This window comes from Panicum virgatum, chromosome 1N, assembly GCF_016808335.1.
Source record: "Panicum virgatum strain AP13 chromosome 1N, P.virgatum_v5, whole genome shotgun sequence".
NCBI classification, from domain to species: domain Eukaryota; kingdom Viridiplantae; phylum Streptophyta; class Magnoliopsida; order Poales; family Poaceae; genus Panicum; species Panicum virgatum.
This window is the reverse complement of record NC_053145.1, coordinates 61655344-61672286: the sequence shown is the minus strand read 5'-3', so window position 1 is coordinate 61672286 and position 16943 is coordinate 61655344. Positions and strand designations below refer to the sequence as shown.

The 16943-nt window shown below is 52.5% G+C and overlaps 3 protein-coding genes across 3 annotated transcripts; all 3 read right to left on the bottom strand.

Annotated features, from left to right (window-relative positions):
• Window positions 1-1663: 1663 nt before the first annotated feature.
• LOC120657284 (PLAT domain-containing protein 3-like) lies at window positions 1664-2736 on the bottom strand. The gene is made up of 2 exons (XM_039935575.1): window positions 2553-2736; window positions 1664-2423 (listed from the first exon to the last, which is right to left on the bottom strand). The coding sequence occupies exons 1-2, from the start codon at window positions 2640-2642 to the stop codon at window positions 1950-1952; spliced, it is 564 nt and encodes a 187-aa protein (XP_039791509.1). The 5' UTR covers window positions 2643-2736; the 3' UTR covers window positions 1664-1949.
• Window positions 2737-3291: 555 nt separating this feature from the next.
• Window positions 3292-5773, bottom strand: LOC120657283. Its single transcript, XM_039935574.1, has 3 exons — window positions 5311-5773; window positions 3901-4060; window positions 3292-3764 (listed from the first exon to the last, which is right to left on the bottom strand). The coding sequence occupies exons 1-3, from the start codon at window positions 5678-5680 to the stop codon at window positions 3548-3550; spliced, it is 747 nt and encodes a 248-aa protein (XP_039791508.1). The 5' UTR covers window positions 5681-5773; the 3' UTR covers window positions 3292-3547.
• Window positions 5774-13029: 7256 nt separating this feature from the next.
• LOC120657282 (probable trehalose-phosphate phosphatase 4) lies at window positions 13030-16004 on the bottom strand. Its single transcript, XM_039935573.1, has 10 exons — window positions 15576-16004; window positions 15309-15449; window positions 15129-15200; window positions 14959-15036; window positions 14790-14843; window positions 14562-14663; window positions 14328-14405; window positions 14109-14178; window positions 13833-13903; window positions 13030-13735 (listed from the first exon to the last, which is right to left on the bottom strand). The coding sequence occupies exons 1-10, from the start codon at window positions 15816-15818 to the stop codon at window positions 13565-13567; spliced, it is 1080 nt and encodes a 359-aa protein (XP_039791507.1). The 5' UTR covers window positions 15819-16004; the 3' UTR covers window positions 13030-13564.
• Between the last annotated feature and the right edge of the window lie 939 nt (window positions 16005-16943).

The following is a 16943-nucleotide window of genomic DNA, read 5'->3' as shown; positions in this document are numbered from 1 at the left end:
CTCGTTGAGTTGCTTTGCGAGGCACGCTAGCTATTTTCTATGCTTTGCTTTGTGTTTGGGGGCCTCGGAGGGGAGAAATTTGAAAAATGAAAATCAAAGAGAAATGTGAATTTTGTAGGAATTCCGTGAGAATGGATAGATTTGTGCAGAATTCGGAACGAAAAATCTTGAGTACGATCTTTTGGGATGGGCCCCTCGCAAAAAAAAATCTTTTGGGAGGGGCGTCCTTAATCAAGTCCCTTGCAGGAGCGGCGATTTGGGCTGGGCCATTGTTCCGCTGTAGCATGGAGGCACCTTCTGGTTCTGGGCCTATGTTTGGATTTTCTTTGCGGCTATTATGGGCTGGACCTCTTCCAGGGTCATTTAGGCCCCTGTGTCCGGTGGCTTTTTTATTTTTATATTTTTTTAAAACGTTTTTTACAGAAATATATTTTCGGTTTCACATTTTACAGTTTTATACCTCTACCGCTCGGCAGGGGGGCGGCAGGGACCTACATGTAAATAAATATAATTTTTTTTGCCGGAGGCCCCTGGCGGGAGCCTGCCGTCCACCTACCGGGCGGCAGGCACCTGCCGCCCGGTGGAGGGGCGGCAGGCAGCCCGCCCGGCAGGGGGGGCGGCAGGCTCCCCCCCAAATATAAAAGCTGAGCCCCTTCCCTCACACCCCCATTTCCTGCCCACGAGATCCAGAGAGGGGTGAGGGAGGTAATTCCACCGGCGAAGCCCTGCCGGATTTTGGATCGGAACCGCAGGTAACCAATATTTCTCAACTTTCTCATTGAATTTTTTTTGTATGTTTAATTCTATGATTAGTAACTTTTATTATTGCAAGCACTTAGGGTTCGGATTAGTGGTTATAATTGAAGCCATACCATGTTTCTAGATATTGGATTAATTAAAATAAAGTCTTTGGATGGCCAGATATGTCGAGCAAGGTGGCGTTTCAAGTTTATTACGGTGACTTCTATAGAATTACTCATGATTCCTATGGAGTAAATCTATCAGCATTGGAAAGGAGACAGTGCAGTCTAGATAAACCCCTAAAGAGGAGTTTTGAGTTCATACGGAAATGTCTTCACAGGAAGTTCAATGTGAATCTAAAGACTCATTTGCTTACGGTTCATACCTCCACCGGGCGGCAGGCACCTTCCAGGGGCCTCCGCGTAAAAAAAATTTATATTTATTTACATGTAGGTCCCTGCCACCCCCTGTCGGGCGGTAGGCCCCCTGCCGCCCCCTTGCTGGGCGGTAGGGGTATAAAACTGTAAAATATGAAACCGAAATTATATTTCTATAAAAAAACGTTTTTAAAAAATATAAAAATAAAAAAGCCGCCTTGTGTCCGCTCTAACGAATCTAATAAATGGGCTCGTCTCATTACTGAGACCGTGGGCCTTGTGTTTTGATGTACAGAAAGAAGCCTCCTCCTCCTCCGTCTACGGGAAAAAAACAAGTTCTGTCCCAGGCTACCAGCGATGCCGCTGTATAAAACCCAGCGGATACTTGCCAATCCCTTCCGTTTACTGGTAATCCTCGCATTTCTCCATCGATATAACATCGATGTGTTTAATTCTTCGACTAGGAAGACGATCAAGGATAGTGGCGCCATGATACAGCCACAGCATCGCGAAACTTGGATCGCTATGCAAAATCGTAGGCAAGCTGCAGGAAACACGCACGAAAACGCGGATCACCATTCCTCAAAGATCAAAACACGGATCAAGATCCGCTTTACCACAAAAGGTATCAACAAAACCATCAAGCCTACTCACTAGTCATCACTACACATCGATCCGTCCCTCGCGAGACGGCTCCCGATTATTCGACTCGCTGCACGACCCCAGCAAAGCACCTCGTGTCGTGGCGCAGTTAATCACGAGGTGACACGGCCCCACGCAGCTTATTACGACGCGTCACCGAACGCTCCCTCCTCGGCCGGTCGGACGGGCTCACGCGACGGCGGCGCCTGCGGCGGCGGCGGCGGGGCAGGTGTCGACGACGGCCTCGAGCTTGTACGGCGGGGCGTCAGTGGCGAGCCACTGCTCGACGGTGAACAGCTGCTGCGCGCACCCCTTGTGCGGGCCCGTGACGGTGACCTCGACGTAGTTGCAGTACCAGCCGTGGTGCGGCCCCGTGCCGTCGGAGGCCACCCGCATCCAGCACGGCGTCTTGGCCATGCAGGGCCCGCGGCCGCTGAAGATGTCCAGGTTGCCGCGCTCGAAGTAGGAGTGGCCCGGCCCCATGAGCCCGCCCCAGGAGGGCAGGTCCGAGATCCCCACGCCGTTGCCGTCCGCCGCCGCCAGCTCCAGCGTGATGTTCGATTCCGTCCCCGCCTTCCAGATCGACCCCGTCCTGATGAACACCGTGTACACGCACTCCATGCTGTCGCCGGACACGCCGCCGGCGTCCGCGCCTCGGATCAGCTGCGGCGACATGGTTATTACTTATTAGGGAATGGTGATCGCAGATCCACTAGTATTAACGGACTGGCTGATGCATTGATGCGCGTCAAGAAACCATGAAGGAAGAACGCGCGGGTGGTTGGTGCTTACCTTGATCCGAGTCGGGGTCTCGAGGGGGCGCGCCAGCGTGGTGGCGGAGGCCGCCACGGCAAGGAGGAGGAGGACGGCGAGCTTGGCCATGGAGGCGAATCCGATCAAGGTATGGGGCGACTGGGTGACTGACTGAGCTGCGGGGAACGGGAGACGGGGGAGTGGATGCGGATCAAGATCATCATATAGGCCGGAAGTGTAGTTGATGTATTCGTGGGGCCCATCGATCACGGTGGCGCAGGTCTGTCTCTGTCTGATCTGATCGTGGTTTTTGTCTGCCCATTTGTCCGATCCATCGAGAGATTTGTGGATTTTTCAAAGGAGAAATTCATGGCGGATAGGGCCATTTCACCTGCTGTACGTACTAGACTTACATGTGGCGTCAATTGGGTTTTCAGTTCACACAGCCTTGATATCATAGTGGCAATTCTTCAAAATAAATAAGAAGAAGAAAGGAACCATAGTGAATACTGTCTGGGTCCCGTACGATCTACTGTGGTGAAAAAAATTCATTTGGAGAGGGACAAAACGTTGTCGAGCATTCGATCAACGAGAAAGGGGATACGAGAATACACGTTACACGGAATGAAAAGCAAACAAATGGTGCAAGAACAAGTAACTCCTCACGTTGCGTTTGTCTCCTCTTGCCGCTTTCCGGTAAAACTTATCTGTCCTTCACCTCAGCCTCGCGGCAAGCGTTGTGAGCCATCTCAAACTTCTCTTTCTTAAACAAGCAGGGTAGACCAGCACAACGCGTGACGCTCGTGTTCCAGGTGCTAACAAAAATCCTCTTGCAATCTGACATCTAAATTGCTACAGTTTAGCAAACAAAACTGTTCCTGGCAAAACAAATGCAGCTGATACAACAAACCAAACAACGGCTCTGGCAATATGGAACCGAGGTGTAAGGCAGAGGGACATCATACGGTCCACTACAAAGGGCGACAGGGGTTTCCCCAGCATTCCATCTAAATATTGGCCATGCTAACTAGTTATCAGTCAAACTGTTGCCGAAGAGCCATCTCGGTCTCGCTCTTCCATGAAGCGTGCGACGATTGCCCCCTCATCCTCTTGATCTTCTCCTTGTCTTTGACAGTTGAACCCTTCTTCTTTTCGGGCTCTTTTGTCTGGGCTGGTCTATCACCACAGACAGGGCAAACCATACCCTTACCATGTGAATAAGTCTTCGGCACACCACATTGGAGACACATCCTAAACATTGAAGCGAAGTTGCAGTTAAGCTCACTGGGATATCAAAAGGGATTCTGATAGATAAAAGAGGTACACAGGCTGTTTCTGTACAAGTTCTTGTTTCAGTGTGATAGGGATGAAAGTGACCAATAATTACCTCAGAAGATCAGCTGCATCTTCTGGACCAGGATTTGCAGCGCCTATAATTCTTTTTCCATCAACAGAACCAGATGTCACTGAACCTGGAGGGTTGGAACTAGTTGTGGTAACTCGCTCGCGTATAGCAACTAACTGTGGTTTCGCCACCACAACAGCACCTGAGGATTATTTTCTAGTTAGACCATGCTCAGAAAATATATCCTAAATTGCAAAACTGGAATGTGCGCACGTTCAGACCATTGTCAAATGCAAGCAATCATGCTCAGACTGCTTTACTTCTCATACAAAGATCAGGAATATTGAGATCGTCAAACCCATAACAAAACACTAGACAGTAACAAGGGATGATGTATGCTATGCATGCTCTGGCACACGAAATCTTGAAAATACCAGCTTCTACAAATATTTCCCATGGCTAAGTTTAGAGAAGGTAAAACTACGTATTTCTATACTATTATTACAACAAAAAAACCATCTCTATATCAGTACTGCCTCATCCCATGATGGCACCACAGTGCTGCCCAGTAATTTAATATCAGTCCCAATAGTTACAGCAGACAGATAAATACAATTTGTAACAATAGCCTAAGGGCTATCATCAAAGAAGAGCATGCCCAACCAGTGATCAGTAGGAGATATATCGTGCTCCAGAACCAACTGAATTGATATGCAGGGTCTCTCATCATTTAACTGCATCCAGCCTTCTAATTTTCGTAACAATCAAATTTACTTAGCCAAATGCTAGTTGTGAGTCAAACAACAACTATGACAGTTTCAAACCACTTTGAGATCCACAAATATTTGGTATTAGAGTATAGACTTGAGAGTTTTTTATTTCAAACTAAAACCAAACAAGCACGATATAAATTACTCTGCAATTGAACCAGCCAACTCTGTAGCAATTGTACAAAAGATTTATGACATGCAACTGAAAACAGACGAATACAATTCTATGCAAATTGCAAATATCACCAATAGTGGAGCTTCATGATGGCTGTAATGGATCCTTGCCTAAAAGTGTAGCACTATATGTGAAGGACTAATCTTTTCAAAAAAAAAATATGTGGAGGACTAACAAATAGTCTAATACACAACATAGTACATGGAATTGGTATCTTCCTAATTTTTGTTCAAGTCCCACGGTCAAGTATCTTGGGAATCATGAACCAAAGTAGTATCAAGAGTCTGCATAAACCTAACAAATTATGATTACTGCTAAAAAATAACATCAGGTTCTCTAACAATGCAAGATCTGTAACTATATTGTTTACCAATCTCTACCTTTACCAACAGAAATCAGGGTCGTACCATGCAATCAAGTCGAAGCCAGTCTCACAAACACACCGTCACTAACCCGGCTAACTAAGAACGCAAGTCTCCACCTCAATGAGTCGATAAATCTGCTTACCTGGAGGCGGATGCTTGCTACCCTCCTTCCCGCGGCGATCGAGTACGCCAAGGGCCTCCGTCCCTTCCTCGGGCTCGGCAACCCTGTGCCTCAGAAACTCCGGAGGGCCGGAGACATCGGCGAAAGCCTCCAGCGCCGACGGCAGCGAGGCGTTCCCTTCGCCGACGCCGGCATCTCCCCCCTTAGGGTTTGGGCGGCGGCGGGGCTTGGAGGCCGGCTTCGGAGGAGCGGACGCCTCGTCTCCGTCCGATCCGGCTTCCTCGGTTGACGAGTCGCCGGACTCGCTCAGCTCGGCGCCGGCGCCGGCGCCGGCGGTGGGGTCGTCGTCCTCCTCGGCGGAGGAGTAGCCTTGCAAAAGCGTTAAGCTCATCACCGTAATTTGGGTTTTCCTGGTCGTGACGTCGTGTCAGGTGGCTGCAAGTCTACTCTAGCAACTTCATGGCGTATCAATCACCGAAGAAGAAAAATTAACGCTCCAGATTGGCTGCCGTGGAATAATAATCTGGGAGTGATCTTGAACTTGGATGCGCCAAATTTGGGCTCAATTTCAGACTGATATGATAGGCCTCTTTCACGGGCTTTAATCTGGGTAATGTAGACAGTGGGCTCGTTTCGTTTTGTCAATCCAATAGCGTAGAGTATATGGGCTTCATATTTGTTTCAGGGAGTTCATTTTCTGTATTAGTTGGGTTTGTGATAGAAAAGTATGGGCTTTTCCAAATCTCAATATTTCTATGGGCCAAGATCAATAGAATCAAACGACATCAGGTTTCAACAGCAACTGTTTAAAAGATCATCTAAAAAAAATCTATGTGGGTTAAAGAAAGAACATCATCCACCCGGATGCTTCAAAGTCCAACCAAAACGAAAAATAAATGCCCTCCCAATTGACCAACCATGTTCTTAGGTTCGTTGGTAACTTACACGTGCGTCACTTTTCCACATGTGCTTGATCTTCCTTGCCAACCTGACACTCTACGAATGAACTGCATGGAATCCTCTAACAAACTCCTCACATTTTCCATACTGTTTCCACTTTCCAACCAGAGAGAGAGAGAGAGAGATCCAACGACCGGCCACCCATGATTGGGTATTTTGTAGGCATTTCCGAGGCGGCGCCAGGTCGGACGACGGTTGACCCCGCCGCCGGCGCGAGTGCGCGGCGCCGAGAAGGACAAAGGGTCGACGCCGAGCCCAGTCAGCGCCGCGTTGCTCCGGCGATCTCATTGCTCGCCGCGATCCTATTCTTTAGCGGCGTCGTTGTCACAATCACCTGTCTATCTTTACCTCCGAATCGTTTGCGATTTGTTTCAGTCCATGAGCTGAATGCGTTCTGAATGTATATACAGGTGGTGCGGTATCCTATGCTGCGTTTTTTTTCCCTCACATTATCCCGTCCCTTTCGTGGATGCTAACAAAGACCGGCCCAGAAATGGACTCGGAATAGGAACCGGCCGGGGAAAAGGATGCATGCAACAACTACCGTCACTCTGAAAGTGCGACTCCGACCGCGATGGTTTAACCACCCCGAAAGAGACCGCATGGATCGATGCCTCGATGGGTGGATCGTTGATCGTTTGGTTAATGCGGCATCAGAGATGGTTTTAGTTGGGGCGAGCAATCAGGAGAAGGTCGCGAGTGCCAATCAGATCTTAACTAGAGACTTGAAAACAAGTTTTAGTTCGAACAGTTGATGACCTAGCCAAGTCATTTCGCTGTCGTCGTCGTCGAGTTATTAGTTCGTACTTGGGTCCGTAGGCCGAAGCGTAATCCTGCAAGCAGAGCTACTACTTTGATTGGACATGTTTTTTTTGGCTGTTTCTGTTTGTTGCAATTGAGTTTGAGAGCAGGTTCCTGTGCTGTTCTAATTGCTTTGTCTGCGTGGCTGTCGTCGCGCATATGGCCGCGATTGCTCTGATTACCATATAGCTTGAGAGAAACTACATTGTCGGCGTTTGTGGATAAGTACGTACGTGTTCGTCGGCTTCTGGCCCTGCATGCATTTGCACGCCTAATGGCTACCCTATTAGCTGCAATGAGGGCAGTAACACTACACAGAGCATACATTACTGCCCTCTAGTTTGCAGCTAACTGACACGTATACACACGATCGCACGGAATAACGAGGGATGTGTCAAAAAAAAAGTTTTTTTGGTAATAGTAACAACGGGAAGGTAAGATTTGACAGAGTTTGTTTTTTTTAATTAACGAAGTAACGTAAAAAGACATACTCCTACTAGGTGGCATGACACTTAACCGTGTTTAAGTACTACTAGAGCAAACACTACATGCTGTTCGATGATAGAAACAAACGGAAGCCAAACTTTAATAACGAAATTAAATACAGGCGGTCGCATGATCTGTCGACTAATGTGTGCGTGATATACAGGAGTTGCTAGTACTAATTTTTGGCGGCTCGGAATCAAGTACGGCTTCGGCTGGCTGCATGTTAGGTGGATAAACATAAACCAACTGGAAGCACACGCCACATGGTTGGGAGCTCAGCCCCCTATAGAAGACCAACACGTCCGCTGCCCCGATCTGCGCGAACCGCGCTAAACTTATCCGCGCCCGGAGCGCGCCGCGTAAACAAAGTTACCGCCCGAATCTGCGCGCACGGGCACACCGCACACGAGATCGCCGTCCGGGGGGCGAGGAGGCGGCAGATCGTGCGAGAGCTTGGCCCGTGTACCGACTCGACCCGTTAGCACAAACAACGCCGTGCACTGACCAGGGCACAAGAAGGCTAGCCCTCCCGTCTCGAGGAGAAAGAGGAGGCAGAAGAGCTGTAACTTGCAAGTTTCGGCCAGCGGCCGCGCCGGGACGGGCCATCCCTGCCGCCGCGGCCGGGCGCGCCGGGCGTCGTCACGTGTCCACTTGCCGTCGCGACGCCGGAGGCGACACGTCGCGGCGGACATGACGCATGGGCGGCCCCGGCGCAGGCGGCCCGGTGCGTACGTGAGGGACGACGCTGGCGCCGGTCGGGCTAGCTGCCCCGGCCCGCGCGGCCGCTAGCCTTTCGGAGTCCGGCCGGACACCGCGCCGCGCGCCGGGGCGTGGCGGGGGCACGCGGCCGGACGACCCTGACCGCCCTAACCTCACCCGATGGATGGACGGATCGGCGTCTTGTCGCTGCCCCCCTCCCCGGCCCGGCCAAGGGCTCGCGCGCGCGAGCAGGACGGCACGCCGGACAGTCCCCGGCGGCAGTCACCTCACCGAGCTATCTTGCGCTTTCTACTCGTCGGCACAACAGTTGGATGCTTGCAAGCAACGAAGTCCTGCACCTGTACTCGCCCCGTCGCCCGCCCACTTGTTCGCCGTACCCTACGCCGGATGAGAATTGTCTAAGCTTCTTTCACAGCACCAAAGATTTGAGCTACGCAACGTGCTACATTGCTGCCTAGCTAGGGCGAGGCGGTAGGAGCAAGAGGCTAGGTGAATTTGTGCGATCGATAAGGCTATGCGCGCGACCTACGACGAGCGAGCCTCGCTCGCCGGCGACCGATCGGCCAATGCTTTTGGAGCAAATGAGTAGGAGCACTAGTGGTAGCTAGCAGCAGCAGCAGCAGCTAGCACAAAACAGGGAAGAAGGCGGCGTGCCCGCATGGGACGGGATGGGCTAGCCGATAAAGATCCGGCATCTACCGCGGCCGGCTATTTGACATGACCGGGACCGGCAGGCGGTTAAGTTATTCCTCGCCTGTCACGGTCGCACCTGGCTTCTACCGGCTAATCAAGCTAGATTAGGCCCATGATTGGCACGCATTAGATTCTCGGCAGCCATGCCGCCGCTGCCGCTGCGTGCCGGGTTGGCTGGTTGCACTTGCATGCGTGGTGTTTCCGTTCCCATTAAGCAAGCAGCTGAGGGAGCCTGACGCTGGCTGTCAAAGCTAAGCTCTCAGATTAAGTCTTCAGAGGCGTACGAGAGAGCTGGGGACTCGATGACAGCGTCAGATTCGGCAGCAGTGCCATTGCAGGAGGGGCGACCGGAGCGGAGCCAAGCCAACCACCAGGCACCAATAATGAGGGGCCATCTAGGGCACGGCTAGTTGCAAGTATTTTATCCCGGGCGGGCGGGCGCTGAGCACAGGCGCCCCGCCAATCATGAGCCGAGATACAGTGGATTCCCCTGCTTTCCACATAGGAAAGGTTAGCGACGTGGGGATGGCAAATTTTAGCTTGGGCGAGGGGACACTTGTCAAACGTCAAACCCTTTTTCGGCACACTTGCCGCTGCTCCAGCGACGCCCCCGGGGAATCTATTTAAGGCACGCGTCGCAGAAGAAGGGTGCTGTTCATCTTCCTCGAGCAGGCTGCGGCGGCGGCGGCCGGAGGTCGGGCCTTCGGGGTTCGGGTTGCCGGGGTCTGGTGGTCACCACCGACATTAGAAGAGGGGTTGGGGGTGGTAGGGAAGCCAGGCGGCGGAGGCCGGTTGCGGGCGGCGGCGGTCGGCAGCGGAGACGCCGCCGGCCGGGGGCGGCGGGGAGACATGCGGTGGGTTAGGCACCGGGCGGAGGAGTGCGGATTCGAGCTGATTAGTGTCGGTAGCAGTGGAGGTGCCGCCGGCGGCGCCGGAGCCGGGGGAGGCGGGGGTGCGGCGGCCGAGAAGCTTCTGCGATGGCATCGCCGCTAGTTGCGCGCATTAGAAATAGACGCCCCCCCCCCCCCCCCCCGGTCTGCCTCCTCGAGCAGCTACACAAAGCCACGCCATGGTAGGGTGGTGCTGCGCCTGCACGAACGGGAAAGCGCCGCGGCTTTAGTGGATTCCAACTCCCTCCTCAACCCATGAGATTCCTTTCCACATAATCCCCGCCTCGGCGGCCAGTCACGCCATGCCCTTTCCGTCGTCGTCGTCGATCACCCGTCCGTCGATCCTCCCCATACCTAAAAACCCATGTGTCTGACTCTCTCTCTTACTGTGTGCTGCCTCTGAATCTCTGGTAGATGCTCGCTCATTTGACCTTTCTCTCTCTCTGATCTTTGCCGCCATGGAACTGTTGCTACTAGCTTCAACTACTCAGTACTCACTGACACGCACACACAACAGCAGCAAGTATATGAAGGACTGAAGGAGCCGTACCTCTGGAGGCGCGAGGAACTCCCGGATTACGCTCAACCGCTACATGTTAGCAGCGCGCGCGCGACGGGTACGCTCCGGCTAGATTGTTTAGGGTGAATAATGGATAGCGGATAGATCGCTCCACCTGGGAGCCATGTGCGGGCCGGCGGGGGTTCGTCTCGACCGTCCTGTGGCTCCGCCCGCCTCGCTCGCCGGTGTCCCTTGATTCAAGGGCAGCAGGCAGCTTTCTCGTCCATGGCCAGCGCCTTTGGGAGTAAAAAACAGGTGCAAAGCAGCAGCAGCAGCCTGGATCTGTATAAACTAGTCATTCCTCCCTGCACCCTATAATGGTTGCAGCGCCTATTCTATTGCGGCGATCCTCTTTTAACCCCCCTTGTTTAATCGCCGGTTGAGTTGGGGGATCTCAATGCCAGCTGATTGCATGGTTTTATTTTATCGGTGGTCAGTGCCTAGCGCGCATGCTCTTGAATAATGCCTTGTTGCATGCTTGGGTTCGCGTGTGGGGGGCATGGGGAACACACAATGCGCCCGGGCAGTTTGCCACTGCTGCTGCCTAGTGCTTCTACAGTTTCTACTTATGCATCTTGGGCAACCTTGCAAGAAGAGAGCTTCGTTTCGCTGCGTCAGTAGTGGTCAATGTTTCGTTACTGCTTCTAATAAAAGATTTAGAACAGCTTCAAGGTACTGAAACTACTGCAGCAATGTACAAGAGCCTTTGCAGCCGGGACATGATGAGATGGTGGGCACGCACGGTACTGCAGTACAACAGCTCGATCGCCTCGTTGTCGTTGCTGCAGGGACGAGGCATGCTCCTATTGGATTGCAGCAAATAACACTTGAATCGAGCCAAAGGAGCGGGTTGGTTGGTTGCTGGTGGCCGGCGGCGTCCCAATAAAAGGCCAAAAAAGACGACAAAAAGTACGAGCGATGAGGCCAGTCTGAGCATCGATCGATCGATCGCATGCCACCACACCTTTCCTGGGATCAACCCATGGGTCCAAACGGAAACCCTACCCGGCCGGGCCCCAGTGTGCAACCATCAGAGACCACACTGCAGAGTGCAGACACGCAGCGAGGGCCCCAGTGCTTCTGCTTCCGGCGGCCGGTTGGTTGGAGTGAATAATGCACTGCACTGGAGGCTCGACGGCGATCGATGATAAGGTTATATTCAAATAATTCGAAGGTGCTCCGGTTGGTGGATGTTTTCTAGTATCAGATGGAAGCCCAAATCATACACCAGCTTCATCAGGTAATGTGACTACTAATAGACTGCATGCTAGCTGCAGATTCCAGCAGTGCTGTATGCAGTAGTATGCACAGTGTACAGTTGTTCTGCACAAATATGCATGCAGGACAAACGGCCAAAGAGGCCAAGAGAAAACCACTAGCATCAGTCCAAGGGAAGAAGGACGGGGTACTGCATTATTGTTTGTGATTGGCAATGCTTCCATTCTCAGCAGCAGTTACCCGGTTACCCCTTTCATGCCATCAAAGCCAGCAGGAAGCCTTCTTTGTGGCTGATATGAAAACCTATGCATCATACGAGTGATAATTGGTGGTCCCCCAGCAGTCAACTCTTGGGCAATGCAGCACGCATATGGTCTCTGATAAAGATCGACCGATCAGCATTTCAGGCACTACTCACTGGCTTAACATTTTCAGCACCGGAGGAACATGAGCTAGTGCTCTAGAACTGTACTGTAGACCACCGTCCAATCACATGATCGATCGAGAATATGCATTGAACGAATCATTGTGAGGAATCGTCATATCTGGACAGGGTGCTTACACATAAGAAGGCTTCTGTCACTTACTCACCGCTTAATCTAGTGATTAATAATAGGAGGCAGCCTAATGACTCATCCTGAGAGGAGGTTTGGCCTGATCAAGGCCACGAACTCGATTGTTAATTGCTGGACGCCTGGACCGGTTGATTGTGCCCATTTCCAAGTGCTTTGTTTAGAGGCCAGCAAATCTGATAATATCCCTGGAAGTTACTTCCAGTACTTATTCAAAGATGCACCATAAAATACTTGCATCCATCCACATTCATCAGCAGGACCACGGCATAGTTTGGAGGAGCTGAGCCTATTGTATGTCGTCTGGAGCAAACCATGGGATCCAGAGCAGGCTCATGAGCGAGTTGGTGTGTAGTAGGCGCATGTAAATATCTGCTACGCTCATCGATCGCCGCCCCAATGAACTGTCCCCATCGTACAATACAACCCAAAAAGAAACCCGGTAGCTCCCCGTATAATAACACAGCTTCGTGCCCGCAGTAATCGCGGCTGCTTGACACGAATCGGCTGTCCAGAGCTCACACATGATTGAATTATTCGCTTTGGAGATACTAGCTTGTCAAGGTAAGAACCTGGCAGGTGAGCCCTGCAGGGAGATCACGCAGCAAGCTGCTCAAATGCCACCCTGTTTCCTTCTTTTGAATGAAACAGGGGGCAACCCTCTCTAAAAAAAAATGCCACCCTGCGAGGAGCTTGTACGGCGGCGTTCCCTTGCTTCCCCCAGCTCCTTTTTCCGCACCTCACGCTTGCATCAGTGCATATAACTTTTATCGTCATGCGATCATCAAAAAGAACAAACAAGTCGCACGGCACAGCACGCATCCTGGATCGTTGTACGAGAGAAATGCAAAATAATTCCATTACTTGGATCTTAATTACTTTTATTACAGACTACATTTTACACAGCAGAGAAGGGTACAAAGAACAGTAGTGCCTAGAATATAGTAGGTGCTAGTTACATGGGGTGAAGGGAACCTTCTCTTTCTTGCAAAGGTTCTTCTCTTCTAGGACGGCAGGGAGCTTTGCAGATGCCTTCCAAGCCCATGGGGATGAGACGAGGGACAAAAATAACACGAGAAGGGAGGGGTACTACTAGTGGTACATTGCCGGGGAAGCAGACACACGGTTACTGTATTAGACAGCAGCACCAACATGCTCCAACATTTTCAGTGACGAGGAGGAGTTGTGTGTGTGTGGCCCCGCCAGGGAATCGAAGAACACGCGTGTAACGCAGCAACCACCACGAGTCCGTTTCAGAGGCCACCACACAAGCTAAGAATCGTCAGAGAGGGGGAACATTGGTGGTGGGGTATGTTCGCATGATTGGACACCGATTCGATCGGTCCGCCAACCGGCTGCCGCACCGAGCCAGCCAGCTACACTCGCGGCCGGATCATCGGCGGCGGCGGCGACTTGCGCTTCCACTCCACCAGCCGGAGCAAGAAGTCCATGACCTCGCTCGGGTCCTGCAGGGAGTAGGAGGCGTTGGTCTCCTTGGGGCACTTGGAGACGAGGATGCCGATGCCCTGACCCCTCTTCCTCAGCACCTGCCATGGTCAATTGCGACACGAGGAGATTTTAGTACACGCATCAGGTTGTGCAGGCAAAAAAAAAAAAAGGATCGCCGGTGAGAGGGCGGCGCACCTTGAAAGCATCCTCGTCGGTGCGGTCGTCACCGATATACACCGGGAGGACGTCGCTGCAGCTGGCGAATCCTGGAGAGGGGATAGCAGGATAGGCGGGGTGTCATCACTCATCAGGCGATTTGTTTAGGACAGGGGGTGTGATACGATACGCAAGTACAGCACCGAATAAAAACTGGGGTGAAAACGATTGTGATGACACGGGCATGGATACAGGATATCATCAAGGAAAAAGAAAAATACGGAGAGGGAGTTCGTTTGTCGTAATGCACCGTACCGAGCGATTCGAGCAGAAACTCCAAGGCCTTGCCCTTGTCCCACATGATGCTCGGGCGGATCTCCAGAACCTGGAGCATCAAAGTTTCAGCAGTCTTGATCAGTTTCAGTCACTAGCTAGGACTAGTGGACTACTATTACTGGCAAGGACAACTGATCGACTGTTTCAGTCGATGTTTAGTTCGCTGATGATGAGCTTATGGTCAGAAGATGGAGTTACCTTCCTCCCTTGAGTGAGCTTCAGCTTGGGGTAGTCCTTGATGACGGCCTTGACTTGCTCCGCCAAAGCATTCCATCTCTGCATTGAAGATCATCAGGGAGGTGGTTAGGATCGATGGCGAGGATAAATTAACAGTGCGCGCGTGATGCAGCTGCTATGTTGCAGTATTATAAACGCCAGTAGTTGTTGCGTTGAAGTGGCTGGCATCCCAAGACGGGGCAAGGCGTTGCCTACCTTTTCATCTACACATCTGAAGTGCACGGACAGGCAGAACTTGTTGTTCTCCACCTTGGCTCCAGGTGTGGACTTCGTCTTTTCCACCAGCGCCTTGTACACCTGACAAAAGATGGGGATTCACCGCGTTCATGCGCCATTGTTAATCTCCTCGCCGTTGTACATCACGAGATGATATGCACACAAGTGGGGCAAGTGTTCTTCTTCTAATCGGTTTTAGGAGCATACCTCGTCGATCACGGGGAGGAACTCGCTTGCAGGTTGGCACAGGACCGACTCCGGCTGCAGATTCGAATCAGAGGGGAGGATCGATCAGCCATAGAGATGGACAGGGTTTAAACTGATTGGTGGTGGTCGGGTGAACTCAAGGAGATGAGAGCGAGGAGAGCGAGCGTACATTGGAGCTTGGTCCCTTGATGTCCATGCCATGGCTGCCGGCGTAGTAGAGCTCCGAGAGGCCGACGAAGTTGCGCACCTGCACCGGGCAAGAACGAGGAAGAAAGCCAAATCAGCATATGAGTGTGTCGAGTGCTCGCGGTGTGGAGACGAGTGGCGCAGGCAATGTACCTTGTCGCGGCAGCGCCCGCTCACGATCGCCGTCGGGAAGTGCTTCGCGACGTCGCGCACCGCCGCCCTCATCTGCGCACCAGTACACCGCAAGGGGAGAAGCGTCAGTCAAGGGCGAGCTTTTGGCCGGCCGCCATGGAATGGAAGGCTGCGCGTGGGTAGAGCAGCTCGAGGCCTCACCGCGTCGCTCATGTAGGCCTCGTCGGGGTCGGCGACGATGGGGGAGAGCGTGCCGTCGTAGTCCAGGAACATGACGATCTTCTTCCCCTTGGACGCGCTGGCAATCTGGTCGAACTTGCCGAGCGCCGACGGGTGCTTCCTCTGCAGGAGACCAAGCAAAGGTTAGCACCTGGAGGCAACAAGCCATGCACCCGCGCGTCCGCAAGCTCCCGACGCGTGTCAAGAAGACGAGCGCGCGGCAGAGAAGAGTGGAAGCGCGAGACTCACCATCCAGGCCGTGAACTCGTCGACATCGCCGGCGGCGCGGGAGCGGGTGGGGGACGAGGCGCGCATGGCGTCGGCCCAGGTGCAGCTGGCCGAGCGCGCGGCGGCCGCGGCCAGGTCGAGGTACCGAAGGGACATGGCGCCGGCGGCCGCGCCCCGGCAAGCCAAGAGCGCCGGGCTCGGGCCCGGCAGCGCCGCCCCGGCCGCAATGCCCATCTCCGACACGACCACGTCCTGGTTCGTCATGTGCTTCGCCTCACCAACGGCCCAGGTGCAGGCTCGTGCGCCGCGAAGACGGCGAGGCCTCACCTTCCTTCCCCCAACGCCAGGCACTCGGACGGGAGGAGCACAGCTAGCTAGCCTGCCTCAGGACTTGGGGGGAGCGTGCGGGCTTTGCTTCTGACCTGTGAGTTGTGAGAGCTTGAGATGGGTGGATGCGAAGTGTGGAGAGTAGTGCGGGTACTTATAGCTCGGAGGGGTGGGCCCGTAGGGGCCTGCCACGTGGGATCCCGAGTGGAGCCGGCGTGCGGGGGCCACGGTGGTCGCCGTGCTGCTTAGCTGGTAGGCCGGGCCGCCGCCCGCAGCGGCTTTGGTGCATGCTGGCCCTGCTCCCCCCAGCCGTATTGTTTTGTTTTGTAGCATGCAAGGGGCAAAGGGGAAAGGAGCTCTCAACATGTGCATAAGCATAAGACTGCATCCACATTTTTTTTTGCACATCTATGCTATTTTGGGGTTTTCTGTTATATGTAGGTAAGTTAAATGTTCTTCAACCGACCATTTTCGCATTAGCGTGCATAACGAAGCTACTTAAGATGGCCATTAAAAACAAAGAGGAACTCCCTCTATGTTCTGAGCAAATTTTAGCTAGCATTGGGGATAAGTTTGGTAATCATTTGGGTTACATCCCCTTCATGTGAAACCCCTCGCTGCCACGGTCCAATTATCAATGATATCGACATAAACCTAGTAATGAAGAAGGTAGTAAGGTTTGTGCAGCGGTCATGATCAGGATTTGATCCACCACTCTACAAGCTATGTTACTTCAATATCCATGGACCTAGGTAAGATAGAGAAGGGCAAGTGCTTTTTGCGGCTCTTTGTGATAGCTTCCTGTTTTACAGGCGGAATGGTAATAGGTACCTTTTCCCTCCCGAGCTACATGCACACGGGTTGGAGCATTGACCGATTAAAATGGTAAGATTGAGTTCAGTACCCGAGAAGCATATTAGACCAAGTATTATGGTGGCGTATAACCAGACTGAATGATGAGGTGGCGGAGAGAGATAGGAGAAGTGAGGTGTTATCTTATAGCCAGTTTCGACACAAGTACTAAAAAAATTTGTGAGATAGACAAGTGGGCCATGTATTAAT